Source organism: Drosophila rhopaloa, unplaced genomic scaffold (assembly GCF_018152115.1).
Source record: "Drosophila rhopaloa isolate 14029-0021.01 unplaced genomic scaffold, ASM1815211v1 contig_80, whole genome shotgun sequence".
NCBI classification, from domain to species: domain Eukaryota; kingdom Metazoa; phylum Arthropoda; class Insecta; order Diptera; family Drosophilidae; genus Drosophila; species Drosophila rhopaloa.
The window spans coordinates 43,432-67,160 of record NW_025335179.1 but is presented as its reverse complement, the minus strand read 5'-3'; the positions used below and the strand labels follow the sequence as shown (position 1 = coordinate 67,160).

Sequence of the window (23,729 nt, the reverse complement as noted above, 5' to 3'; positions counted from 1 at the left end):
CAACATTTACGACTTTTTATGTGATCGCTTCTTACTACTTCCTTCTGCGAATGAATCTCTGTCGTAACTCCTTCTCCGATTTCTAATTGAGTTGTTCTCTCGATTGTTAAATATCATTAACAACGATGGAAAAATATAATATATACTAGCTGTCCTGTTCTGCCTTAACCCTTTACATATATATATATTATATGTTTTTATACCCTTGCAGAGGGTATTATAATTTCAGTCAAAAGTTTGCAACGCAGTGAAGGAGACATTTCCGACCCTATAAAGTATATATATTCTTGATCAGCATCACCAGGAGAGTCGATCTAGCCATGTCCGTCTGTCCGTCCGTCTGTCCGTCCGTCCGTTTCTACGCAAACTAGTCCCTCAGTTTTAAAGCTATCTGCTTGAAACTTTCCCAAAAATTGTCTTTCTATTGCAGGTAGTATATAAGTCGGAACGAGCCGTATCTGGCCACTATATCATATAGCTGTCATATAACTGAACGATCGGAAATGCCATAACTTTGGTGTTTTTAAAGTTAGGAAGTTGTGATTTTCTATGGGTTTTATTTTTGGCCAATCAATCCGACCTACCAAATTTCATAAAGATCGGCCGACTATATCTTATTGCTGCCATATAACCATATAACCATATAACGATTGGAAATGCCATAACTTTGGTGTTTTTAAAGTTGGGAAGTTGGGTTTTTTTATGAGTATTAAGAATGCATCATATAAATAATTTGGAGAATATAATTTACAGAATATTCTGCAAGAGTATATTAACTTCGGCTCCGCCCGAAGTTTGCTTTCCTTTCTTGTTTTTTGTTCATACCAAGTATGGTTCTAATTCTAAGTATGGCCATAAGTGAAATATTTATAAGAGAAATTAAATGATTATGAAATAAAAAATTTCGAATAAATTGAAATAAAAATGTTTAACCCACCTTTATGTACTGTTTGTTTCTTGTTTTTATTGTTTGAAACTATTATATTTTTGTTGTTTTTATAGTAAGTACATATAAGTTTAAAGATTGATTATTATTTTGATATAAAAAAATCCAACTTTACTTTATTGAGTTGGATTAAGAACTGATTTTAATTAAGCTAAACAATTATTCATTATGACTACGCGTCGCTCCATCGCTGACACCGTCTCTGCCGCTGCTGCCGTTTCTGCAAACGTTCTTTATTATTATTGATTGCTGCTCTTCTTCGGTGTCGCTGTTGGCCAAATTTAATTGTCATTGGCCAATGCATTCAAGTTATAGTTTTTGTTGTTTGCACTTGGCCGAGTCGATCAACTTTGGAAATTGGCTATTCTGCATTCCAAAGATCGCTGACCGAAAGGTGCAAGCTCAGCGCACGTGGCTTGGGGGGAGGGCATTCGTTGTGCAATCAATGCTTACTCTTACTTATGTCTGGATCTATATATAATTTTGGGTGTTAACTCTTCCATCTTTAAGCGCGACTGTCCTCGGTCGCAACGACAGAGAGCATTAACTCATGTATCATTGCTTAAATCTAACAAATTTTCTGAAATACAAATTGTCTTATAATTATGCGATTCGCAAGGTTTTTTAATTGCAAATAATGGTCTCTTATAATTCTAACAAATTTTTTGTATTTTATATCATTGATTATTTGGGCTTTTTTATTGCTTTAATTTTTAAAGTTCTAGAATTATCTGTTTTAATAATTGGGAGGCTTATAATATAAATGAGGTGGTTGCCATTTGTGGCTAATTTAACTTTAACAAATTCCAATTATTCCTCTATGTTAAAAAATAAGTCGTTTTCTTTTTAAAGATATCTTCCACCACTTTGGTTTCTGTGCTTGTGAATACAAAAGAGTTTATTGTGTTAGATTTGGCCCATGTAATTGCGTATATTATGTTGGTATTACTTCTTTTATTAATTGAATTTTATACTTTAAAATATTTGCTTTCTGATTTACGATTTTTTCCGATCTCTGGGTAACTTTTAATATTGCATTAGTTGCATTAGTAAGTTGTTTATTTTTTGATTAATTAATCTGTTAATTACTACTTGTTTATTGTTGTTTTCTAATTGCTCATTTATCTTATTTTCTAAGATCTCGTAGTCGTGGTGATACCGCCAGCCATTTCATGCAGTACCTATTGCTTCTATTGCCCTTTTTTTCTTTTTTGTGTTTGAAGAATGCGCAAATCAGTATGAATCTTTCTTAATTCGTAGGAGAGATAGGGGTGTAATGGAAGAGATGAGGTGAGTGAATGAAATGCATCTTCTAACTTCGCCAGAGTTTCTTCATAGCTGTGTAAGTTAAATATGTGGATGATTTTAAATGTTCCGTCTTGATTAGCCGCTAATCCGGTTTCGAGTGAAATGATTTGTGAGTTGGAATAGTCGAGGACTGTGGTTATCCCCAGGCATGTCGGTAGAAATAGCCTAAAAATTGATGTTTTTCCGGCTCGAGGTCAACAATTAAAAACATTTTTAAACAAAAGTTTTTAAATTTTATTTTTTCCAATATATTTCAGTTGCACTTCGGCAACCGCTTTCAAGGCAACTATAATCAACATAAAAACACAAAAAATCACATAAATTTAGACAATGAAAAACAAAGTTTTAAAAATTATTACATCTACATAATTTTACACGTCTCCACCGTCGGACGTGGAGATTAATACTAGTTGTTATTAAGTGTCTGTAATTGTGAGCGCAATTTTCAACGTCTATTTTGTAGTTCAGTCTTATGCTTGTGGGTGTGTTTGTTATATGTTACATTTCTATGGTAAAGCGTTTTTTGTAATGTTGTTCTTGTTCCAAAATAGTCTTTGCTTCAAAATTTGGCGAGTGACCGCTGGTTTTACAGTAAGCAATAAGTGCTGTTTTTTGTATTTTAGCTTGGTGTCTTAATTTGAAGTTTTATCTGTGTTGTGATATTCGAGTTTTTAGGTTGGATTTAGTTGTTCCTACATACTGTCACATTTTTCATTTGTATTTCCATAGTATGGTATTTTATATACAACATTGTTATTGTCAAACATATGTATTTTGGACTTGGTCTTGTCGAATATTGATCGCAGGGTATTGTCTATTGTGCTATTGTTATTTTTGGTTTATTGAAAAATTCGGACTTTTTAAGGAGTTCTAATAGTCTTGGTATATATGTTACGGACATGTATTGTGTAGGTTCTCTACATTTTGTTTTTTGTTGCATGTTTTGGTGTCTTTTAATTAATGTTCTAATTAGACGGTTTGGGAAGTCGTTGCCTTTTAAAACTTGTCTTATTTCATTTTTGGTTTCTTTATGAAAAATTTGGTGCGAAATGGCTAGCGTCCGTTGTATACAACCTACTGCTGAACTGATAATCATTGTTTCGTCCTGATGCTGTTGGTTTTTTATACCACTTTAGTTTTAGAATGTTCCCCTGTCTATGAACCATTGAGTCCAAATATGCTAGTCCTCCATCTTCTTCCTGTTCCAGTGTGAATTTTATATTTTTATTGAAAGAGTTTAAAACGTCAAGTGTGTTTTGTAGTTCGACTTCTTTTACGTTATTATCATGTCCTTGACTTTCAAAGTGAACGGTCGTGTTTTTTTTCTGCGCTTCGAATTTTGTATTTTGTTTCCAATCAGTCTGACCTACCAAATTTCATAAGGATCGGGCGACTATATCCTATAGCCGCCATATAACTGATTGATCGGAAATGCCATAACTTTGGTGTTTGTAAAGTTAGAAAGTTGGGATTATCTATGGGTTTAATTTTTCGCCAATCAATCCGACCTACCAAATTTCATAAAGATCGGCCGACTATATCTTATAGCTGCCATATAACTGAACGATTGGAAATGCCATAACTTTGGTGTTTTTAAAGTTGGGAAGTTGGGTTTTTTTATGAGTATTAAGAATGCATCATATAAATAATTTTGGAGAATATAATTTACAGAATATTCTGCAAGGGTATATTAACTTCGGCTCAGCCCGAAGTTTGCTTTCCTTTCTTGTTTTTTGTTCATTCCAAGTATGGTTCTAATTCTAAGTATGGCCATAAGTTAAATATTTATAAGAGAAATTAAATGATTATGAAATAAAAAATTTCGAATAAATTGAAATAAAAATGTTTAACCCACCTTTATGTACTGTTTGTTTCTTGTTTTTATTCTTTGAAACCATTATATTTTTGTTGTTTTTATAGTAAGTACATATAAGTTGAAAGATTGATTATTATTTTGATATAAAAAAATCCAACTTTACTTTATTGAGTTGGATTAAGAACTGATTTTAATTAAGCTAAACAATTATTCATTATGACTACGCGTCGCTCCATCGCTGACACCGTCTCTGCCGCTGCTGCCGTTTCTGTAAACGTTCTTTATTATTATTGATTGCTGCTTTTCTTCGGTGTCGCTGTTGGCCAAATTTAATTGTCATTGGATAATGCATTCAAGTTATAGTTTTTGTTGTTTGCACTTGGCCGAGTCGATCAACTTTGGAAATTGGCTATTCTCCATTCCAAAGATCGCTGACCGAAAGGTGCAAGCTCAGCGCACGTGGCTTGGGGGGAGGGCATTCGTTGTGCAATCAATGCTTACTCTTACTTATGTCTGGCTCTTTATATAATTTTGGGTGTTAACTCTTCCCTCTTCAAACGCGACTATCCTCGGTCGCAACGACAGAGAGCATTAACTCATGTATCATTGCTTAAATCTAACAAATTTTCTGAAATACAAATTGTCTTATAATTATGCGATTCGCAAGGTTATTTAATTGCAAATAATTGTCTCTTATAATTCTAACAAATTTTTTGTATTTTATATCATTGATTATTTGGGCTTTTTTATTGCTTTAATTTTTAAAGTTCTACAATTATCTGTTTTAATAATTGGGAGGCTTATAATATAAATGAGGTGGTTGCCATTTGTGGCTAATTTAACTTTAACAAATTCCAATTATTCCTCTATGTTAAAAAATAAGTCGTTTTCTTTTTTAAAGATATCTTCCACCACTTTGGTTTCTGTGCTTGTGAATACAAAAGAGTTTATTGTGTTAGATTTGGCCCATGTAATTGCGTATATTATGTTGGTATGTATGTAGTACTTCTTTTATTAATTGAATTTTATACTTTAAAATATTTGCTTTCTGATTTACGATTTTTTCCGATCTCTGGGTAACTTTTAATATTGCATTAGTTGCATTAGTAAGTTGTTTATTTTTTGATTAATTAATCTGTTAATTACTACTTGTTTATTGTTGTTTTCTAATTGCTCATTTATCTTATTTTCTAAGATCTCGTAGTCGTGGTAATACCGCCAGCCATTTCCATGCAGTACCTATTGCTTCTATTGCCCTTTTTTGTCTTTTTTGTCTTTTTTGTCTTTTTTGTCTTTTTTGTGTTTGAAGAATGCGCAAATCAGTATGAATCTTTTTTAATTCGTAGGAGAGATAGGGGTGTAATGGAAGAGATGAGGTGAGTGAATGAAATGCATCTTCTAACTTCGCCAGAGTTTCTTCATAGCTGTGTAAGTTAAATATGTGGATGATTTTAAATGTTCCGTCTTGATTAGCCGCTAATCCGGTTTCGAGTGAAATGATTTGTGAGTTGGAATAGTCGAGGACTGTGGTTATCCCCAGGCATGTCGGTAGAAATAGCCTAAAAATTGATGTTCTTATTTTTGAGTTTTTCCGGCTCGAGGTCAACAATTAAAAACATTTTTAAACAAAAGTTTTTAAATTTTTTTTTTTCAATATATTTCAGTTGCACTTCGGCAACCGCTTTCAAGGCAACTATAATCAACATAAAAACACAAAAAATCACATAAATTTAGACAATGAAAAACAAAGTTTTAAAAATTATTACATCTACATAATTTTACACGTCTCCACCGTCGGACGTGGAGATTAATACTAGTTGTTATTAAGTGTCTGTAATTGTGAGCGCAATTTTCAACGTCTATTTTGTAGTTCAGTCTTATGCTTGTGGGTGTGTTTGTTATATGTTACATTTCTATGGTAAAGCGTTTTTTGTAATGTTGTTCTTGTTCCAAAATAGTCTTTGCTTCAAAATTTGGCGAGTGACCGCTGGTTTTACAGTAAGCAATAAGTGCTGTTTTTTGTATTTTAGCTTGGTGTCTTAATTTGAAGTTTTATCTGTGTTGTGATATTCGAGTTTTTAGGTTGGATTTAGTTGTTCCTACATACTGTCACATTTTTCATTTGTATTTCCATAGTATGGTATTTTATATACAACATTGTTTTTGTCAAACATTTGTATTTTGGACTTGGTCTTGTCGAATATTGATCGCAGGGTATTGTTGGGCTTATGTGCTATTGTTATTTTTGGTTATTGTAAAATTTGGACTTTTTAAGGAGTTCTAATAGTCTTGGTATATATGTTACGGACATGTATTGTGTAGGTTCTCTACATTTTGTTTTTTGTTGCATGTTTTGGTGTCTTTTAATTAATGTTCTAATTAGACGGTTTGGGAAGTCGTTGCCTTTTAAAATTTGTCTTATTTCATTTTTGGTTTCTTTATGAAAAATTTGGTCCGAAATGGCTAGCGTCCGTTGTATACAACCTACTGCTGAACTGATAATCATCGTTTCGTCCTGACGCTGTTGGTTTTTTATACCACTTTAGTTTTAGAATGTTCCCCTGTCTATGAACCATTGAGTCCAAATATGCTAGTCCTCCATCTTCTTCCTGTTCCAGTGTGAATTTTATATTTTTATTGAAAGAGTTTAAAACGTCAAGTTTGTTTTGTATTTCGACTTCTTTTACGTTATTATCATGTCCTTGACTGTCAAAGTGAACGGTCGTGTTTTTTTTGTCTGCGCTTCGAATTTTGTATTTTGTTTCCAATCAGTCTGACCTACCAAATTTCATAAGAATCGGGCGACTATATCCTATAGCCGCCATATAACTGATTGATCGGAAATGCCATAACTTTGTTGTTTGTAAAGTTAGAAAGTTGGGATTATCTATGGGTTAATTTTTCGCCAATCAATCCGACCTACCAAATTTCATAAAGATCGGCCGACTATATCTTATAGCTGCCATATAACTGAACGATTGGAAATGCCATAACTTTGGTGTTTTTAAAGTTGGGAAGTTGGGTTTTTTTATGAGTATTAAGAATGCATCATATAAATAATTTTGGAGAATATAATTTACAGAATATTCTGCAAAGAGAGGGAGAGGACGATACACAGTATTGAACTCACACAGATGCATTAGGAGCACGAGAGCGGGAGAGGGAGGGTCATAGGATGCGGATACCATTACCGGGTAACGCACACCAAAGAGAGGACCCGTCGGAGCCCGTAGCAAGGGAAAGTCCAAAGGCCGCCGCGGATAACGGAACCAGGAACCAGGGACATAGGAAACCGAGGTTTCGTCAGCGCGCGAGCGCCACAAGACGGGCCTATTTAAATCAGGTCGCCAAGATGTACAGAAGCAGCAGCAGCAACAGTAAGTCCGTGAGGGGAGAGGGGCGGAGGGGCAGCTCCGGGCAACAGCCAGCGGCGAGATGGAGGCGGGACTCAGGTTCCGCACTCCAGCTGCTGGCGTCCCCCCTGGTGTCGCGGTCCCCGTCGCCGAACCCCGAATCGGAGGACGAGGAGCGGATCACCGACATAGAGCTGGAGGAGGAGGCCGGCGTCAGGTCGGCAGGGCAGGAGGCCGAGGTGCCCACGATCGACCTGGCCTCATCGGAAGAAGAGGAGGAGGACACCGGGACGGAGACGGTGAGTCCGGAGGTCTCCTCAAACGAGGAGGACGAGCCACGTCGGGCGGCGAAGGCCCGGATGGCATTCCGGAGAATACGGAGGGCCGCCGCCGGATTCGGGCGGATCCGCTTGGGCGACGCAGCGCCATCGGGCCGCCCGGAGGAGGCGAAGCGGATATTCGCAACCCGGGCGGAGGTGGTGCGGCGATTATTCGCGCAGCCGGAGGTGGCAAAAGCCACTGAGGCTGAGGCCGAGGAGGCGGCGATCTGGGCACGGCCAGGCCCTCCGGAGCAGCCGCCGCCGCAAGCACCGCCACCGCCGTCGCCACCGCAGCCGCCACCACCGCCGTCGCCGCCGCGGGGAGCACCACCGCCATCAGCATCGCCACCGCCACCGCCGTCGCCGCCCCGGGCAGCAATACCGCCACCGCCACCACTGCCGCCGCCCCGGGCAGCAACACCGACACCGCCACCGCCAACACCGTCGCCGCGCCGGCCTGCAACACCGCCACCGCCACCACCGGGGAATTCGAGTAGTCTAAACATCAAAAGCGGGGAAAGTCACCACTTTCATTACGTTTCCGAAGGGGGAAATGTGAGGAGGGTTAATCTCCCCACAAATCCCGATGCAGGAGATTGGCCTAGCAACAGCGGAGGAGGCGAGAAGGCCGGAGAAATGAAGGGTATCCAGGTCAAACGGGAAACATTCGGACCTTGGACCCTCATATGGCAAGGGCAACGAGGTCATACGGTGAATTGGCGGACTTCGGACCCGCCTAAAGAGGACACACCGTGAATTAACGGTACCTCGATGGACCTTGGACCCGCGCCCGGCAAGGGCAACGGGGTCATACGGTAAATTGGCGGACTTCGGACGATAAAGGTGGCTAGGCGATAAGGGAGAACTTTGTTCTACCTGCCAGGCGATACACCTTGCCGACAAAGTCCAGGCTGAACTCCGGAAGCCAGGCGATAAAGGTGGCTAGGCGATAAGGCGTAACTTCGGTTCACCTGCTAGGCGATAAACCTTGCCGGTCCCGGTAGGGAAGCTAGCATAACATCCAGGGTTTTTAGTGGAGCCGTCCCGATCTCAGTCACCCGGAGCAGCAAGCCGAAGCAGCGCAGTAGCAGGCCAGGAGCGACGCAGCGGTAAGCCGGGAGCGACGCAGCAGCACGCCAGGAGCAGCGCAGCAGCGAGCCAGGAGCAACTGGGTGTTAACTCTTCGCTCCTTAAACGCGACGGTCCTCGGTCGCAACGACAGAGACCGTTTACTCATGTATTATTGCTTAAATCTAACAAATTTTCTGAATTACAAATTGTCTTATCATTATGGGATTCGTTTTTTTAATTGCAAATAATTGTCCCTTACATTCCAACAAATTTTCGTATTTTATATCATTGATTATTTGGACTTTTTTTATATCTTTAATTTTTACAGTTCTACAATTACCTGTTTTAATATTTGGGAGGCTAATAATATAAATGAGGTCGTTGCCATTCGTGGCTAATTTAACTTTAGCAAATTCCAATAATTCCTCTATGTTAAAAAATAAGTCGTTTTTTTTTTAAATATGTCTTCCACCACTGTGGTTTCTGGGCTTGTGAATATAAAAGAGTGTTAGATTTGGCCTATGTAATTGCGTCCCACGGCCCACTTACCCGCCCAACCGACCAAGGGGCGCAGCCGTGTATCGTACGGCACGAGAGGATAGACGCGAGATAAGAAAATAAAGGTAAAGGTCCAGGGAAAAAAGTAATTGTTAGATCAATATTGTGCCAATGAAGCAAGTATTAATCGTTTTAGGAGCGGCAGAGAGTCAAGATTTGAGACTACAGGAAAAAGTCTATTATAGTCAGAACATAATACTCTGAAAGGCTCATGCAAGGCATAGTTAGATCTACAATGATTTAAAATTAGGGGAAAATAATTTCTAGTTAATCTACTTGGCACAGAAAAGTTTAGCCGACTTAACAAGTCGGGGCAGTCAATATCATTATGTATAAGGTTATAAATGAAGACAGTACCAAGCATCGTTCTACGGTTGGCTAGGGAGGGTAAATAAATCAACAGAAGTCTACTACAATAAGAAGGTAAGTTAAGATTTGCATCCCAGTTTAGGCGCCGAAAAGCGAAAAGAAGAAAGTTTTTTTTATGTATTCCGTATTGTGGACTCCAGACGGGAGACCCATACTCCAGAATCGGACGGACTAGCGAAATAAATAAAGTTTTAGTCAAATAAGGATCATGGAATTCTTTTGACCACCTTTTAATAAATCCAAGCACTCCTCGGCTTTATTAACCATAGACGAAATGTGATTAGAAAATTTTAGTTTAGGGTCCAAGAGAACGCCAAGATCGTTTACAAGAGTTATTCTATCCAAAGAGCTGCCACTTAACGTGTAAGTCGCGTATATCGGATTGGCCCGATAAAAAGTCATCAGCTTGCACTTGGAACCGTTTAAATTTAGGAAAAATATCTCGGCACCAGTTTTGAAAATTATCTAGATCGGATTGAAAGTCTAAATGACAGGAAATATCCTTATACTGCAGGCATAACATAACATCATCTGCGTACATAAGTACGCGAGAATGACTTATAATTGATGGAAGATCGTTAATAAATAATGTAAAAAGTAACGGACCCAAATTGCTCCCTTGTGGGACACCGGAGGTAACACGGAGAATTTTAAAAATTGAATTTTTAAAAAGGACCCATTCAGATAACTTTAGATCCATTTAAGTAGATCGACTGGAAAACCTATCAAGTCAAGTTTTTGAACAAGAAGTAAATTTTTTACAGAGTCAAATGCTTTACTATAGTCAGTGTAAATGACGTCTGTTTGAAAACTACTATTGAAGCCCTTTATCACAAATGTAGTGAACTCTAGAAGGTTTGTGATTGTTGATCTACGTTTAATAAATCCGTGTTGACAGGGAGAAATGATTGATCTACAAAGGTGCTGCAGATGAGGAGTAATATTTTTTTCAAAAAGCTTAGGAATAGCTGACAACTTAGAAATACCGCTATAGTTACTGACTTCTAACTTGTTACCTTCCAAATATTTTTGAATTGGGAAGTTTCTAGAGATAAGGTAAACAACTTGTGAAGAGGTTTGCACAGGTCCTTAGCGCAATACCTAAGCACGCACCCTGGAATACCATCGGGCCTGGCGAATAAACAGGCTTAATACGAAGAAGATCCAAAAGAAGAGAACTTTCTGTTAAAGTGGGACAGAATATGAGGTTTGACTTGGACATTGTGTAAAAATAAGGCTGTGATGTATAATCTAAAGTGGAGTAGGTCGTTTGAAAAAATTGGGAAAATAAATCGGCTATTGCCTGATCTGTGGTTGCCGTCGACAGCGAGGAAGGATAAGAATTAGATTTACGCTTGGTGTTAACGAAGTTATAAAACTGTTTTATAACTGGACCTTACAACGGTTTAAGTAACTATTATAACACTGAGCATTAAGCACGGTAAATCTTGACCGAGCACTTAAATATCTAGTAAAAACAGATTGAGAGCCGGTATTTTTATATTTCTTAAAAAGTCTGGACTTTACGTTTATTAAGTGGGTCGGTCAATTCTTTGCTAAACCAAGGTGATTTATTGGAAATTGACAGATAGTGCCACAAAACACATGAATTAAAAAATGAGGTTATTGCAGTGTAAAAAACATTAACTGCATCGGACATATTATTGCATAAGTAAAGATCAGACCAATTAAAGCCAGAAATAAAATTATTTAGCCTCAAAAAGTCTGCCTTGCAGAAACAATGTATTCGCTTGGATGATTTTTCTGATTTTTTTTCTATAACTCTACCCGTGTCAAATGAAAGTTCGATATGGATATGGATATGATATGGATATGATATGGATCTTCAGGTTGCGTGAGTGGTGCTACGCTGGACAAAAACACACCATCACCATTTGATAAAAAACACAAATCAAGAAGACGACCTAGAGAATTTCGAGCATGGTTTACTTGAGATAAGGATATGTCAAGCAGGCCGTCAATAAAATCATGCTGTGCTAGACATTCGATCCATCCTCAACGGACCACGTAACTCCAGGTATATTAAAATCACCTAGAACTACCAACTGATCCCTATCGGAAAGCTTATTTGCACCCGACTTAATAACGGAAAGGTGATTTAAATAATCAGAAAATTCAGACACTGGCGGAATATATGAGCAAGTTATGTATACAGCTTCCAGGAAGCAATAACTTTACACAAATAAATTCAATGGTATTGAATTCCTTAAAAAATAACTCCTCTGACGGGAGGTTTGAATCAACTCCAATTAAGACTCCACCTCCCCGTCTAGAGGGACGGTCATACCTAAGTATTGTGTACTTACCTGGAAAAACTTCGGAGCTAAAGATCTCCGGCTTTAACCATGTTTCTGTAAACACAATAATATGAGATGCAAAGGAAAGGCTATCGGAATTCAATTTAGTGAGCTTGCTAGGCAAACTTTTTGCATTCTGATAGGAAAGAATGAGGTTAGAAGTTAGTTTTTTGAAATTGGTACACTGGTTTGGCCTCGACTAGAAAGTTTGACTCCCACGGGCCCCTTCTTTATTTATGCTCTAATGGCCCAAAAAGCATATGGTTCAAAAATCGTAATGGACAGTTATCTTGAAAGATGAAATGTCCCTAGCATAAGAAAACTTAAACTTTTCAACCTTTACACTAATACAATCGGCTTAAGTTTTGTTTTGTATATAAGACAATACATCAGAAGATGTTTGATCAGGGGAAAGCCGAGAAACGAAAATTTGTTTCTTTAGTGGAACCACTGAAAGGGATTTTGGTGGAGCAGACATGGTTTCTGCAAAACCAACTTGAGCCGGTTGTCCGGACTCAGTAGTCCCTTGTGGTGGTGATGCTACATTCTGAGAGATAGGTGGATCCACTAATTGTGAAACCACTACGGACAAATCGGAATTCTTAGAAGTCCCTGGTTGCATGCATTCTGTTACGGATTGTTCGGATACCGAATCTTTTTTAGCTGCTGATCTTAGCAACATTTGAGGGTTTGCTGCAGCCAGCTGCTGATCCGCCGGAATGCTCTGTTGATCTTTTCATTTCGGTTGCGGGGTGTTCCCCTTTTGCTGCTTACCACCAGCGTCCTTTTTACGCTTAGGGGACTCTTCTAATAGCTTACGACTATTAAACTGCGAATCTAGCGCAGAGAGGAGATCATCATCGGCGAAAGCTATCTCTAGCAACTCCGAAACAGCTAATCAGCCCCATCAGGCCGCCTTTAGTTTGGCGCATAAACGATTTCATCTCGTTCGCCGCCTTTAGTTTGGCGCATAAACGATTTCATCTCGTTCGCAACCTCGACACAAGCATCACAACAAAACTGCAATTGGGCCCCTTTGAAAGGGGCTTGTCCGGCCAGTAAAACCGGCGCACCATATTTTCACATAGCCAGCAAGTCATATTAGACTGGTCATTTCTTCTTTTATTAATTGAATTTTATACTTTAAAATATTTGCTTTCTGATTTACGATTTCTTCCGAGCTCTGGGTAATAACTTTTAATATTGCATTAGTTTGCCTTAGTAAGTTGTGTATTTTTTTATTAATTAATCTGTTAATTACTACTTGTTAATTGTTGTTTTCTAATTGCTCATTTATCTTATTTTCTAAGATCTCGTAGTCGTGGTGATTTCGCCAGCCATTTCCATGCAGTACCTATTGCTTCTATTGCCCTTTTTTGTCTTTTTTGTGTTTGAAGAATGCGTAAATCAGTATGAATCTTTTTTAATTCGTAGGAGAGATAGGGGTGTAATGGATGAGATGAGTGAATGAAATGCATCTTCTAACTTCGCCAGAGTTTCTTCATAGCTGTGTAAGTTAAATATGTGGATGATTTTAAATGTTCCGTCTTGATTAGCCGCTAATCCGGTTTCGAGTGAAATGATTTGTGAGTTGGAATAGTCGAGGACTATGGCTATCCCCAGGCATGTCGGTAGAAATAGCCTAAAAATTGATGTTCTTATTTTTGAGTTTTTCCGGCTCGAGGTCAACAATTGAAAACATTTTTTTTTTCGGACATGGAGATTAATACTAGTTGTTATGAAGTAAGCGTAAAGCGTTTTTTGTAATGTTGTTCTTGTTCCAAAATAGTCCTTGCTTCAAAATTTGGCGAGTGACCGCTGGTTTTACAGTAAGCAATAAGTGCTGTTTTTTGTATATTAGCTTGGTGTCTTAATTTGAAGTCTTATCTGTGTTGTGATATTCGAGTTTTTATTTACATTGCATGGTATTTTATATACAACATTGTTTTTGTCAAACATTTGTATTTTGGACTTGGTCTTGTTGAATATTGATCGCAGGGTATTGTTGGGCTTACGTGCCATTGTTATTTTTTTTTATTGTAAAATTCGGACTTTTGAAGGCGTTCTGATAGTCTTGGTATATATGTTACGGACATGTATTGTGTAGGTTCTCTACATTTTGTTTTTTGTTTCAAGTTTTGGTGTCTTTTAATTAATGTTCTAATTAGACGGTTTGGGAAGTCGTTGCCTTTTAAAATTTGTCTTATTTAATTTTTGGTTTCTTTATGAAAAATTTGGTCCAACCTACTGCTGTACTGATAATCATTGTTTTAGGGTGTTTTGAGTTAAAGTTGATGATTCGTCCTGGTGCTGATGGTTTTTTATACCACTTTAGTTTTGGAATGTTCCCCTGTCTATGAACCATTGAGTTCAAATATGCTAGTCCTCATCCTTCTTCCTGTTCCAGTGTGAATTTTATATTTTTATTGAAAGAGTTTAAATCGTCAAGTGTGTTTTGTATTTGGTCTTCTTTTACTATTGAAAATAAATCATCCACATACTTCGTCAAAAGTCTTGGTTTATGTCCTAGTTTTTTAAAAATGTTGTCTAATAACTCTTGCAATTATTAGTGAAGCAGGGGATCCCATCGGCACTATTTTTAGTTGTGTGTATATATCGTCATTAAATTTACAGTATCTGTCTTGTATGCACAATTGTACTATGTCCATTAACATTTTTTTCGGCATATTTGTGTGTTCTTTTATTTATGTCCATTTTTCTCTAATTGTGCAAGGTCTATAGGTATGCTGCGAAATAGTGAGACTACATCAAATTATATTAATTTTTCATCATCACAGATGTACCTGTTGTTGATTCTCTCTTTAGATTCTACTGTTTTTGATGTTGAAGCTATAGAAAGCTATGATGTTGTCTATGGTGATGTTCTTTAATATGTTTGAAATATATTTACAAAGTCCGTGTGATGGTGATCCAATAGATGAGCATATGGGTCTTAATGGAGTCCCTTCCTTGTGGATTTTTAGTAGTCCGTATATGTTGTGAAGAGTTAAATAACTCCTCACAAATAAATGAGAGTTTGGAGGAATACAGCTGGAGAGAGTTTGGAGGAATACAGCTGTTGAGAGTTTGGAGAATACAGCTGGAGAGAGTTTGGAGAGAAACAAGAAGAGAGTTTGGAGAATACGGCTGGAGAGAGTTTGGAGAGAACGTGTAACGGTAGAAGGCGGCGGAGTATGGTGCCGTGCGCAAAACTGAAAAAGGAGAAGCCGAGAATTAACGGGATACGCGGGCCTATATAAGCGGGCCGAGCGCATGAAGCGGGATCAGTCGATCACAAGGAGTCAATCCAGCAGGATCAGTAGACAAGCAGAAAAACAGTGAACAAAACAAGTCAAGTCAACATCAGGAGGAAGCAGAGCCGCGCCGAATCAACAGGAGCAAGATCGCTACATCAAGACGTTCGGGACTTAGAGTTGAAGTCTCCGAGCTGAGTAACAGGTAGCTGAGGTCCTTAAGGCATCACGCCGCTAAGTCCAGGCGCTTTGTTCTAATTCTTGTCGCGATTTGAGCTCGGCGAATCCGACAGAAGTGAATAAAAAGAGTCCTTCGACAAAGAACCGTGGGCTCGGAAGGGAAGCTGTCCAGAACCAGCTGCCGTGCGAAAACAATTGCCTTGTCGAATTCCGGCGTACGCCTGAACCGGCAGGCGCGAATTGTGCAGGCCCTGGTGCGACTAGCCAAGAAGGACGAGCGTCCGAACCACGGGTGTCTCAAGAGGCGTATGCGTCGAGAGCACAGTAGTTCACCGCCAGAGTCCTAGAAAGGCAGCTAACCGAATCCCGAGAGCCAAAAACCCGCTGCACCTAGTCTCACAAGAGCACGCGAACAACGGAGCCAGGATTCGCGAGGACATCGAGGACACAAGAAACGACGAGCAGTCATCGCAGGCCCAGCAGGCGAGGGCGAAAGCGTTTGTCTTGAACCTAGCGTCCTGCCACAGGGACTGCATTGGTAGAAACTGTGTAGGCGTCTGGTGCGACCGGCCGGAACAGATCAAGGGACAGGAGGCTGTGGCTGCGAAAGGCGTACGCCTTGAGAGCCCAGTGCCTGTTCACCCTAGTCTGGGAACGGTGACGCATCCCTAGACCCTCATAGCCCCGAGGCCAAAGACAGCGCAGGCGTTCCGGAGCAGCGAGCAACGAGGCAGCGGAGAGCGACGGTGGATCAGCCACAATTCTTCAAGGAAGGCGTTGAGACACGCATCTGTCACCATTGGTCCCAGGTCGAGGGACAAGTCGGCGAATAAAGATCCTAGTATAAACAACCTAACATTCTGTGCGTTCTCCTTAGACAATCGGGCGGTCACGTTTATATAAATTTGGTGGGACGAACAACACACATCTTCTAAGCTAGGCGCACGATACTCGTAGCAAGCAGACATACAAAATTAGTTCGTTACATCTGGCGCCCAAAACGTGATTGTCCGGTCGGTGAGAATCAGCAAATAAACAAGAAAGAGGATTTCCAAAAAAAAAGGGCCAAATAAGGGTTCATTTTGGGGGAAGAACGGATGACATGAGGAAAGCCCTCTCAGAGTACCTAACGAGGAAACAGGATGACCCAGGAGTAGCAGAGATCTGGGCTGAGCTGGAAGAGAAATACGACGATAAGCCAGACCCAACAGTCAAATTTCTGAACCCTGACGCCGAAAAGCTCATAGCAAGTCTTGGAGTGGACAGCATGAAGGAAGCTGGCAGGAGTCGAAACGTAAGCCAAGAAAGAAAATCACACAGACCTGAGAATTTCACTAAGAACGTACAATGTGGATGATCTGGACACATTAATGATCCTGGCTGACGAGTACGAAGAACTGGACAAAGAGCGAGAAGAATTCGTTCACGAACACAAGTTCTCTCGGAACAAAATCGCAGCACCACCACAAACTACATGCAGGAGATGTGAAGACAGCACGGTAAACCAAACACCGTCCTACGGCCAGTGGACACCGGCCAATGTAACACAACAAAGGCAGCCAACGAACACGTTATGGAGAGTTATAAGGACGGATATTGGCAAGTCCCTTTGGAGGTAAATAGTCGGCAATATACGGCGTTTACAGTACCCGGCAAAGGCTTATTCCAATGGAAAGTAATGCCTTTCGGACTACATTCAGCATCGGACACGTTCCAAAGGGCTCTGGATCAGGTAATCGACCCGGAGATGTCACCATACGCGTTTGCATACCAAGATGACATCATTGTGATCGGACGCACGCTGAAAGCACACGTGGAGAACCTAAAGGAAGTGTTTAGGCGCCTCAAGGAAGCAAACCTAAGAATAAACGCCGATAAATGCAAATTCTTCAAGCAAGAGTTGCTTTACCTAGGACACCGCGTTACTAGCGAAGGGATAGGCACAGATCCCGAGAAGGTAGCGGCCATAGCCGAACTAGCCGTCGACAGTACGCGAACTACGGCAATAACTAGGCGTAGGTTCATGGTATCGACGATTTGTACCAGATTTTGCCCGTATAGTAAAAGGCACAAAGTGGATATGGACGCCGGAACACCAACAGGCCTTCGAAGAGGTAAAGGCACGACTAGTAGCCGATCCAGTGCTGGCGTGCCCAGATTTCGAGAAAAAGTTCATCCTTCAGACGGACGCCAGCGACTATGGATTAGGTGCAATCCTGACGCAAGAGACAGAGGACGGCGAAAGGTTAATTTCATATTCAAGCCGGACACTAAACGGCGCAGAGAAAAATTACTGCACAACAGAAGCACTCTGCTTGGCAATCGTGTTGGCAATCAGAAAGCTGAAGCCGTACTTGGAGGGCTACCATTTTAAAGTGGTTACAGACCACATGGCTTTAAAGTGGTTAAACAGCATAGAAAGCCCGTCTGGAAGGATAGCAAAATGGGCCCTGGAGTTACAGCAGTACGACTTCGAGATAGCGTACAGGAGAGGACAGCTGAACGTGGTGGCAGACGCCCTATCCCGACAACCGTTGCCGGAGACTCTTAGGGCCATGGAAGACGCATCGGAAAAACCAACCAATAGCTGCAGCTGGATCAGGAGTATGTGCGAGAAGATAAAGGCCCAACCAAAAAAATATCCAGATTATGTAATGGAAGGCGAGTCTCTCTATAGGCACATTCCTCACAGAGCGGGCAATGAAGATGTCGTGGCTTGGAAACTGTGCGTTCCGCAGGGTCTAAGACAAGCCGTACTAGAAGAAAACCATGACTCCCCATCCGCTGGTCATGTTGGGAGTAGAAGAACAATAGCACGCCTGGCAGCCCGGTACTACTGGCCAGGAATGCACAGAGACGCCAGGACCCACGTACGCACGTGCGAAGTTTGCCTGAAATACAAGCCCAATCAGCTGCAGGCTGCAGGGAAAATGCTCACTCAGGTACCAGAGGAACCATGGCCAACAGTATGTGCGGACTTCGTCGGGCCATTGCCAAGATCAAAGCACGGAAACCAGATGATACTGGTGTTAGTCGATCGGTTTTCCAAATGGACGGAAATTGTACCGCTACGAACAGCAACAGCGGAGACCCTACAGAGGGCGTTCAGAGAACGCATAATATCAAGATTCGGGGCTCCAAAGATAGTGATAACCGATAACGGAGTACAGTTCGCCAGTCGATCCTTCAAAAGATTTCTTAGCGAAATGGGAATAAAGCAGCAATTCACGGCGCCCTATACACCACAGGAAAACCTGGCACAGGGAACACAGAAAACACGGGCACAAAAAAAGGGTACAGGCGGCATCGGTCTTCTCGTATACGACATCGAGGCCCTACGGCCAAGGGCGACTGGAGGGCGAAAGGCTAAAAGAGAGAGTAAAAAGTGAGAAGGGTGAAAGTGGAGAAAGAAAGGAAAAAACTTACCATTGAATGTCGCTCAAATAAAGGGATGGGGGCGCTTCGATTATTAAGCGGTCGATTGGCACTGGACGATAGTGTCGATCGATGGGCACAGAACACTGGAGATGACGGCACAGGAAGGGTCACACTAAAATATATCGCCACCATCGGATGGCAACGCTGCACTAATTCAAATCATCGAGATCGGCTGGAAAACCGTTCGGGAAAGCAGTAGTGTGACCAGACAACGAAGGAAAGGAGATGCTTAGAACGCGAAGCATATGGGGGGAAACATCTTGGGCGGGACATTCAAAGGAGATACGAAGGTGAACACGAGAAACATCCTGGGCGGGAAAAGGAATGGGGCATCGGCGTTGTGGAACTCAAGTACGAGCTGTGAGCGTCGAGGGAACCATTTGGAGGAGCAAGAAGACTCGAAGGCTACAAGGATTTACAAGGAAGACAGCCGGAGAGAAGAAAGTCAAGTCTATGGGGGAAACATCTTGGGCGGGAAAAGGAATGGAGTATCGGCGCTGTGGAACTCAGGTACGAGCTGTGAGCGTCGAGAGAACCATTTGAAGGAGCAAGAGGACTCGAAGGCTACAAGAATTTACAAGGAAGACAGCCGGAGAGAAAAATCAAGTCTATGGGGGAAACATCTTGGGGCGGGAACTACATAGAACGAGAAGAGCGACGTCGAGGGAAGGAGGACCAACATCAGCGATCCAGAACAGCGGATCCAAGGAGAACTCCAAGATAACAGCCGGAGAAGAGGTGCAAGTCTCATTTCTTTCCCGAAGAAAGGGGAGAATGTGAAGAGTTAAACTCCTCACAAATAAATGAGAGTTTGGAGGAATACAGCTGGTGAGAGTTTGGAGAAATACAGCTGTTGAGAGTTTGGAGAATACAGCTGGAGAGAGTTTGGAGAGAACGTGTAACGGTAGGATGCGGCGGACTTTGGACCGAGTATGGTGCCGTGCGCAAAACCGAAAAAGGAGAAGCCGAGAATTAACGGGATACGCCGGCCTATATAAGCGGGCCGAGCGCAGGAAGCGGGATCAGTCGATCACAAGGAGTCAATCCAGCAGGATCAGTAGACAAGCAGAAAAACAGTGAACAAAACAAGTCAAGTCAGCATCAGGAGGAAGCAGAGCCGCGCCGAATCAACAGGAGCAAGATCGCTACATCAAGATGTTCGGGATTTAGAGTTGAAGTCTCCGAGCTGAGAAACACGTAGCTGAGGTCCTTAAGGCATCACGCGGCTAAGTCCAGGCGCTTTGTTCTAATTCTTGTCGCGATTTGCTCGGCGAATCCGACAGAAGTGAATAAAAAGAGTCCTTCGACAAAGAACCGTGGATACCTTCATGAACTCCACCGAAGGTTTAAATGGAAGCAACCAAAAGCCAACCTTTCAGTTAATGACATCGTCATTATCAAGGACGACGCCTGCCCACCCACGCATTGGCGTCTTGGAAGAGTCATACACTTATATCCAAGCAAAGACCAAAATACGCGCACAGTGGACCTCCAAACCCAAACTGGACCGCTCACGCGACCCATTGTAAAACTCGTGCCTCTCCCAATCAAAGACAACTCGTCCTCGGTTGAACAATAACCGAAATCCCACCCCATTCTCTCTATCTCTCTGTTAAAGTTGTCTCATTTATACACCCATACTAATTCCGTAATTAATTCCGTAGATGTACAAGTGCCGCATGTGCCACAAAGGTCATCCTTTGCGCGTATGCGCTAAATTCATCAAGCTGAACATCCTGGAACGCCGTCGCGCCGCACGAAGAATGGGCTACTGCTCAAATTGCCTGGCCACCACACATCGCGTGCATCAATGCGATTCCAAAGAGGTGTGTCACAAGTGTGGAGACCTGCATCACACTTTGCTGCACCACGGCTACACCACCACGGAAGCTCCAGAATCATCAAAGAAGGAAGGACGTCAACCGCGCAGCCCACGAAAGGACAGCTCTCCACCAAGCATCAACCGACCCGTTCGAGCGAGTCGTACCAAAACAAGGAACACTTCCGAACGCCGCCCTCCGAGACGCAGTATCTCACCATCTCAGACGCTTCACCAGCTGCAGGAAGCCATTAGAAGCCTAACCAAGTTTAAAACCGCCATCCGGCAGGGGGGGGGCATATTAGCGCACGCTAACCCTTGAAATAAATCATTGTAAACACTTTAATGTAAATAGCCTATAATCATTGTTCCTATCTCACCATTCCTAAATAAGTAAAGACCAAAACTGGGGACTCGACCTTTACAAGAGTTTCCGGAGACTTCGAATAAAAACGTTGACCAGAGAAGACAAAAGCTCCGCATTTTTTCTTAGTTTCCTGTAAAAACTCATCGACTCTCTAGCTGTGGAACCGAGCGTTGTCCTCGGCATCCTCATCATCGTCAGCATCATCGAAGTCATCAACGACATCCTTACCGTCAGCATCAGCATCGACATCCCCTCTTCACCCATCACCGCAGGCAGCAGCTTCTCCGAGCTGAGCCGGCAATTCATCAACTCCAATCATCCACACAAAGCCACAGCAAGCAAGCTCCGCTACTTAGCTGCCATCTTTTCAGTGCGCTTTCGCAGTCGCGCAACTGATGTGTCCGCGCAAAGCAGTTTAAACACAGCTGTTTTCTTTTTATATATGCGATGCGTTGGTCGACCGTCATCTGGAGAAATTTGGCGCATGTGCGTACAGGATGGTTCTCTCTATTACAGAGATCGCACCCTCTAGGTTGCCTAGGTGCTACCCTAGTCTCGTATGAATTTATTCTTCGAGACGCCGAGTTGGAAGTGGATGCCCTGGGCTGAGTCTGACTAGAACCTGATGGTCGAACATCATCTATGGCTTCTAGTGTCCTGTGACGCTCCGTTAGGAAAACGTTCAGCTCGTGCCACGTAGGGATCTCGGCTTTGTTATGGAGGGACTGCTCCCATAGGGAAAGCGTAAGCTTTGGGAGTTTGGACGAGCACATATACACCAAGAGGCAATCCCAAGTTTCGACCTGAATACCGGACATTTCTAGTGCAGTAAGGCAACCCTGGATGGTACTTTGAAGTTCTTTCAAAGCTGACCCAGACTCCTGTGTGACGGACGGTACATTGAAAAGTATCTTTAATTGACTGTTTACTAACAATCGCTTGTTTTCGAAACGCTCAGTGAGGTTATCCCACGCTGATCGAAAGCCATCATTAGTAAGGGGTGAATTTGAAACTACATTGTGAGCGTCGCCACTCGTTTTAGCATTAAGGTGAAATAATTTTTTGACAGGAGTGAGTCTGGGATTGTTGATATAAATTGCCGTGAATAGATCCCTAAAGGTTGGCCAACGAAGATAGTCGCCGGTTAAAACTTCGGTATCGCACGGCGGAAGCCGGCAGCCTGACAGAATGTATGTCTGAGAAGGATCAGCTGGCGTTGGCGAAGGTTGCGGAAGTTGCGGAGTTTGCGCTATCATATCTGCTATCTGGGCGCCGCACCTTTCGTACGCGCTGTAGCAATACCCGTACTTAGCCTTGAGGACTGGCAAGCTGTCAGCTGCACCTTCTCCGGCTGCTACAAGGCATGCGGTACAGGCATCGTATTCTTTTTGATGCGGACCCATACCTCTCGGATTTCGTCTCGGCGAATATTGAGGACGGATAACGTAGGAGGGACCGCCGAGGGAATATTTATTCGCGATTCCAATTCGGACAGTCGATCCGAGACTTCAATAAACTGGCTCATAGCGAGGTCGGCAGCCGTTGCAACCATTTTTGTGCTGGCTCGCGTGGTTCTTTCGATGGAAGAAGGAGCCTTTTTGGGAGGTGGCGTCTTGACCTTTTTAGGTGTGGGCGTCCTTACCGTGATTTTTGGTATTTTCGGTGATGGAACAGGGGATAGTTTGTTGGAACTTTCCCTGGACATACCAAACTAGGATGCTGTTAGGATGGAATGTGCGCGCTGATATTTCGGACAAAAATCAGAGAAACAATTACGGACCCACTTATGGACCGGTGGAAATAGGGTATCGACTAGCTCAAAAAATAGCCGATATGCGTGGCTGAATTATTGTTAAAATATTCCCCAGGCTTTTGGTGGAACGATGAAGCAAGAATAGAAAAGAATACCAAAAAAATACCACAAAATAAAAATACTGAAAAAATACTGTATTTGATGAGGTGTTTGTCGTTTAGCATTTTATAGGGGGTAGTTGGCCGAATTAGGATGGGATTGGATGTCCCCGGCAGTGTTTGAAGTTTATTGGTTTTGTTTTTCTTTATTTTAAAAAAATATTCGGAGAAAAAAAAATTACCTTGCAGTGGTATGCGGGTGGTATTTTTTCCAATTATTCTTTTTTATCCCCAAAAGAAAAAATTGATTATCGATATATATGTAGATTTACCAAGCTCAATATATAAGAAAAAAAATACTGGAATGGCCGTTTTTTTTTGGAAAAAATGTGAAACCGAAGAAACAAATTAATAAATCAATAAATTAATAAATTGATTCCACAAGTTCCGCGATGGCGACAATATTTTATATTTCTCCCCTTTTTTTTTTTCTTTTTTGGAACTGGCAGTAATTCTCAGTATTTGTTTAATTTTATTGGAGTTGAACTTGGTGTTTATTAATTTTTTTTTTTTTTTTTTTAACTTTGCTTTTATTTATTGAATCTTCTCTTAATTTTGAGACTAACAATAAGTTTACGAATCTTAACATTAAAATTTAACTAACAGTATAATAAGACTGCATTCTGGTTGCGCGTGCCTCAAGTTGGTCGCTGGGTGGGTAAGTCATTGCGACGAAGGCGTGATTGGTTGATCAACCTTGT

The 23,729-nt window shown here is 41.6% G+C and overlaps 1 protein-coding gene across 1 annotated transcript; it reads left to right on the top strand.

Moving 5' to 3' along the window:
* Nucleotides 1-7,245: 7,245 nt before the first annotated feature.
* LOC123038113 (pollen-specific leucine-rich repeat extensin-like protein 1) lies at nt 7,246-16,326 on the top strand. The gene is made up of 3 exons (XM_044461805.1): nt 7,246-8,263; nt 15,888-15,990; nt 16,176-16,326. The coding sequence occupies exons 1-3, from the start codon at nt 7,246-7,248 to the stop codon at nt 16,324-16,326; spliced, it is 1,272 nt and encodes a 423-aa protein (XP_044317740.1).
* Nucleotides 16,327-23,729: the final 7,403 nt, after the last annotated feature.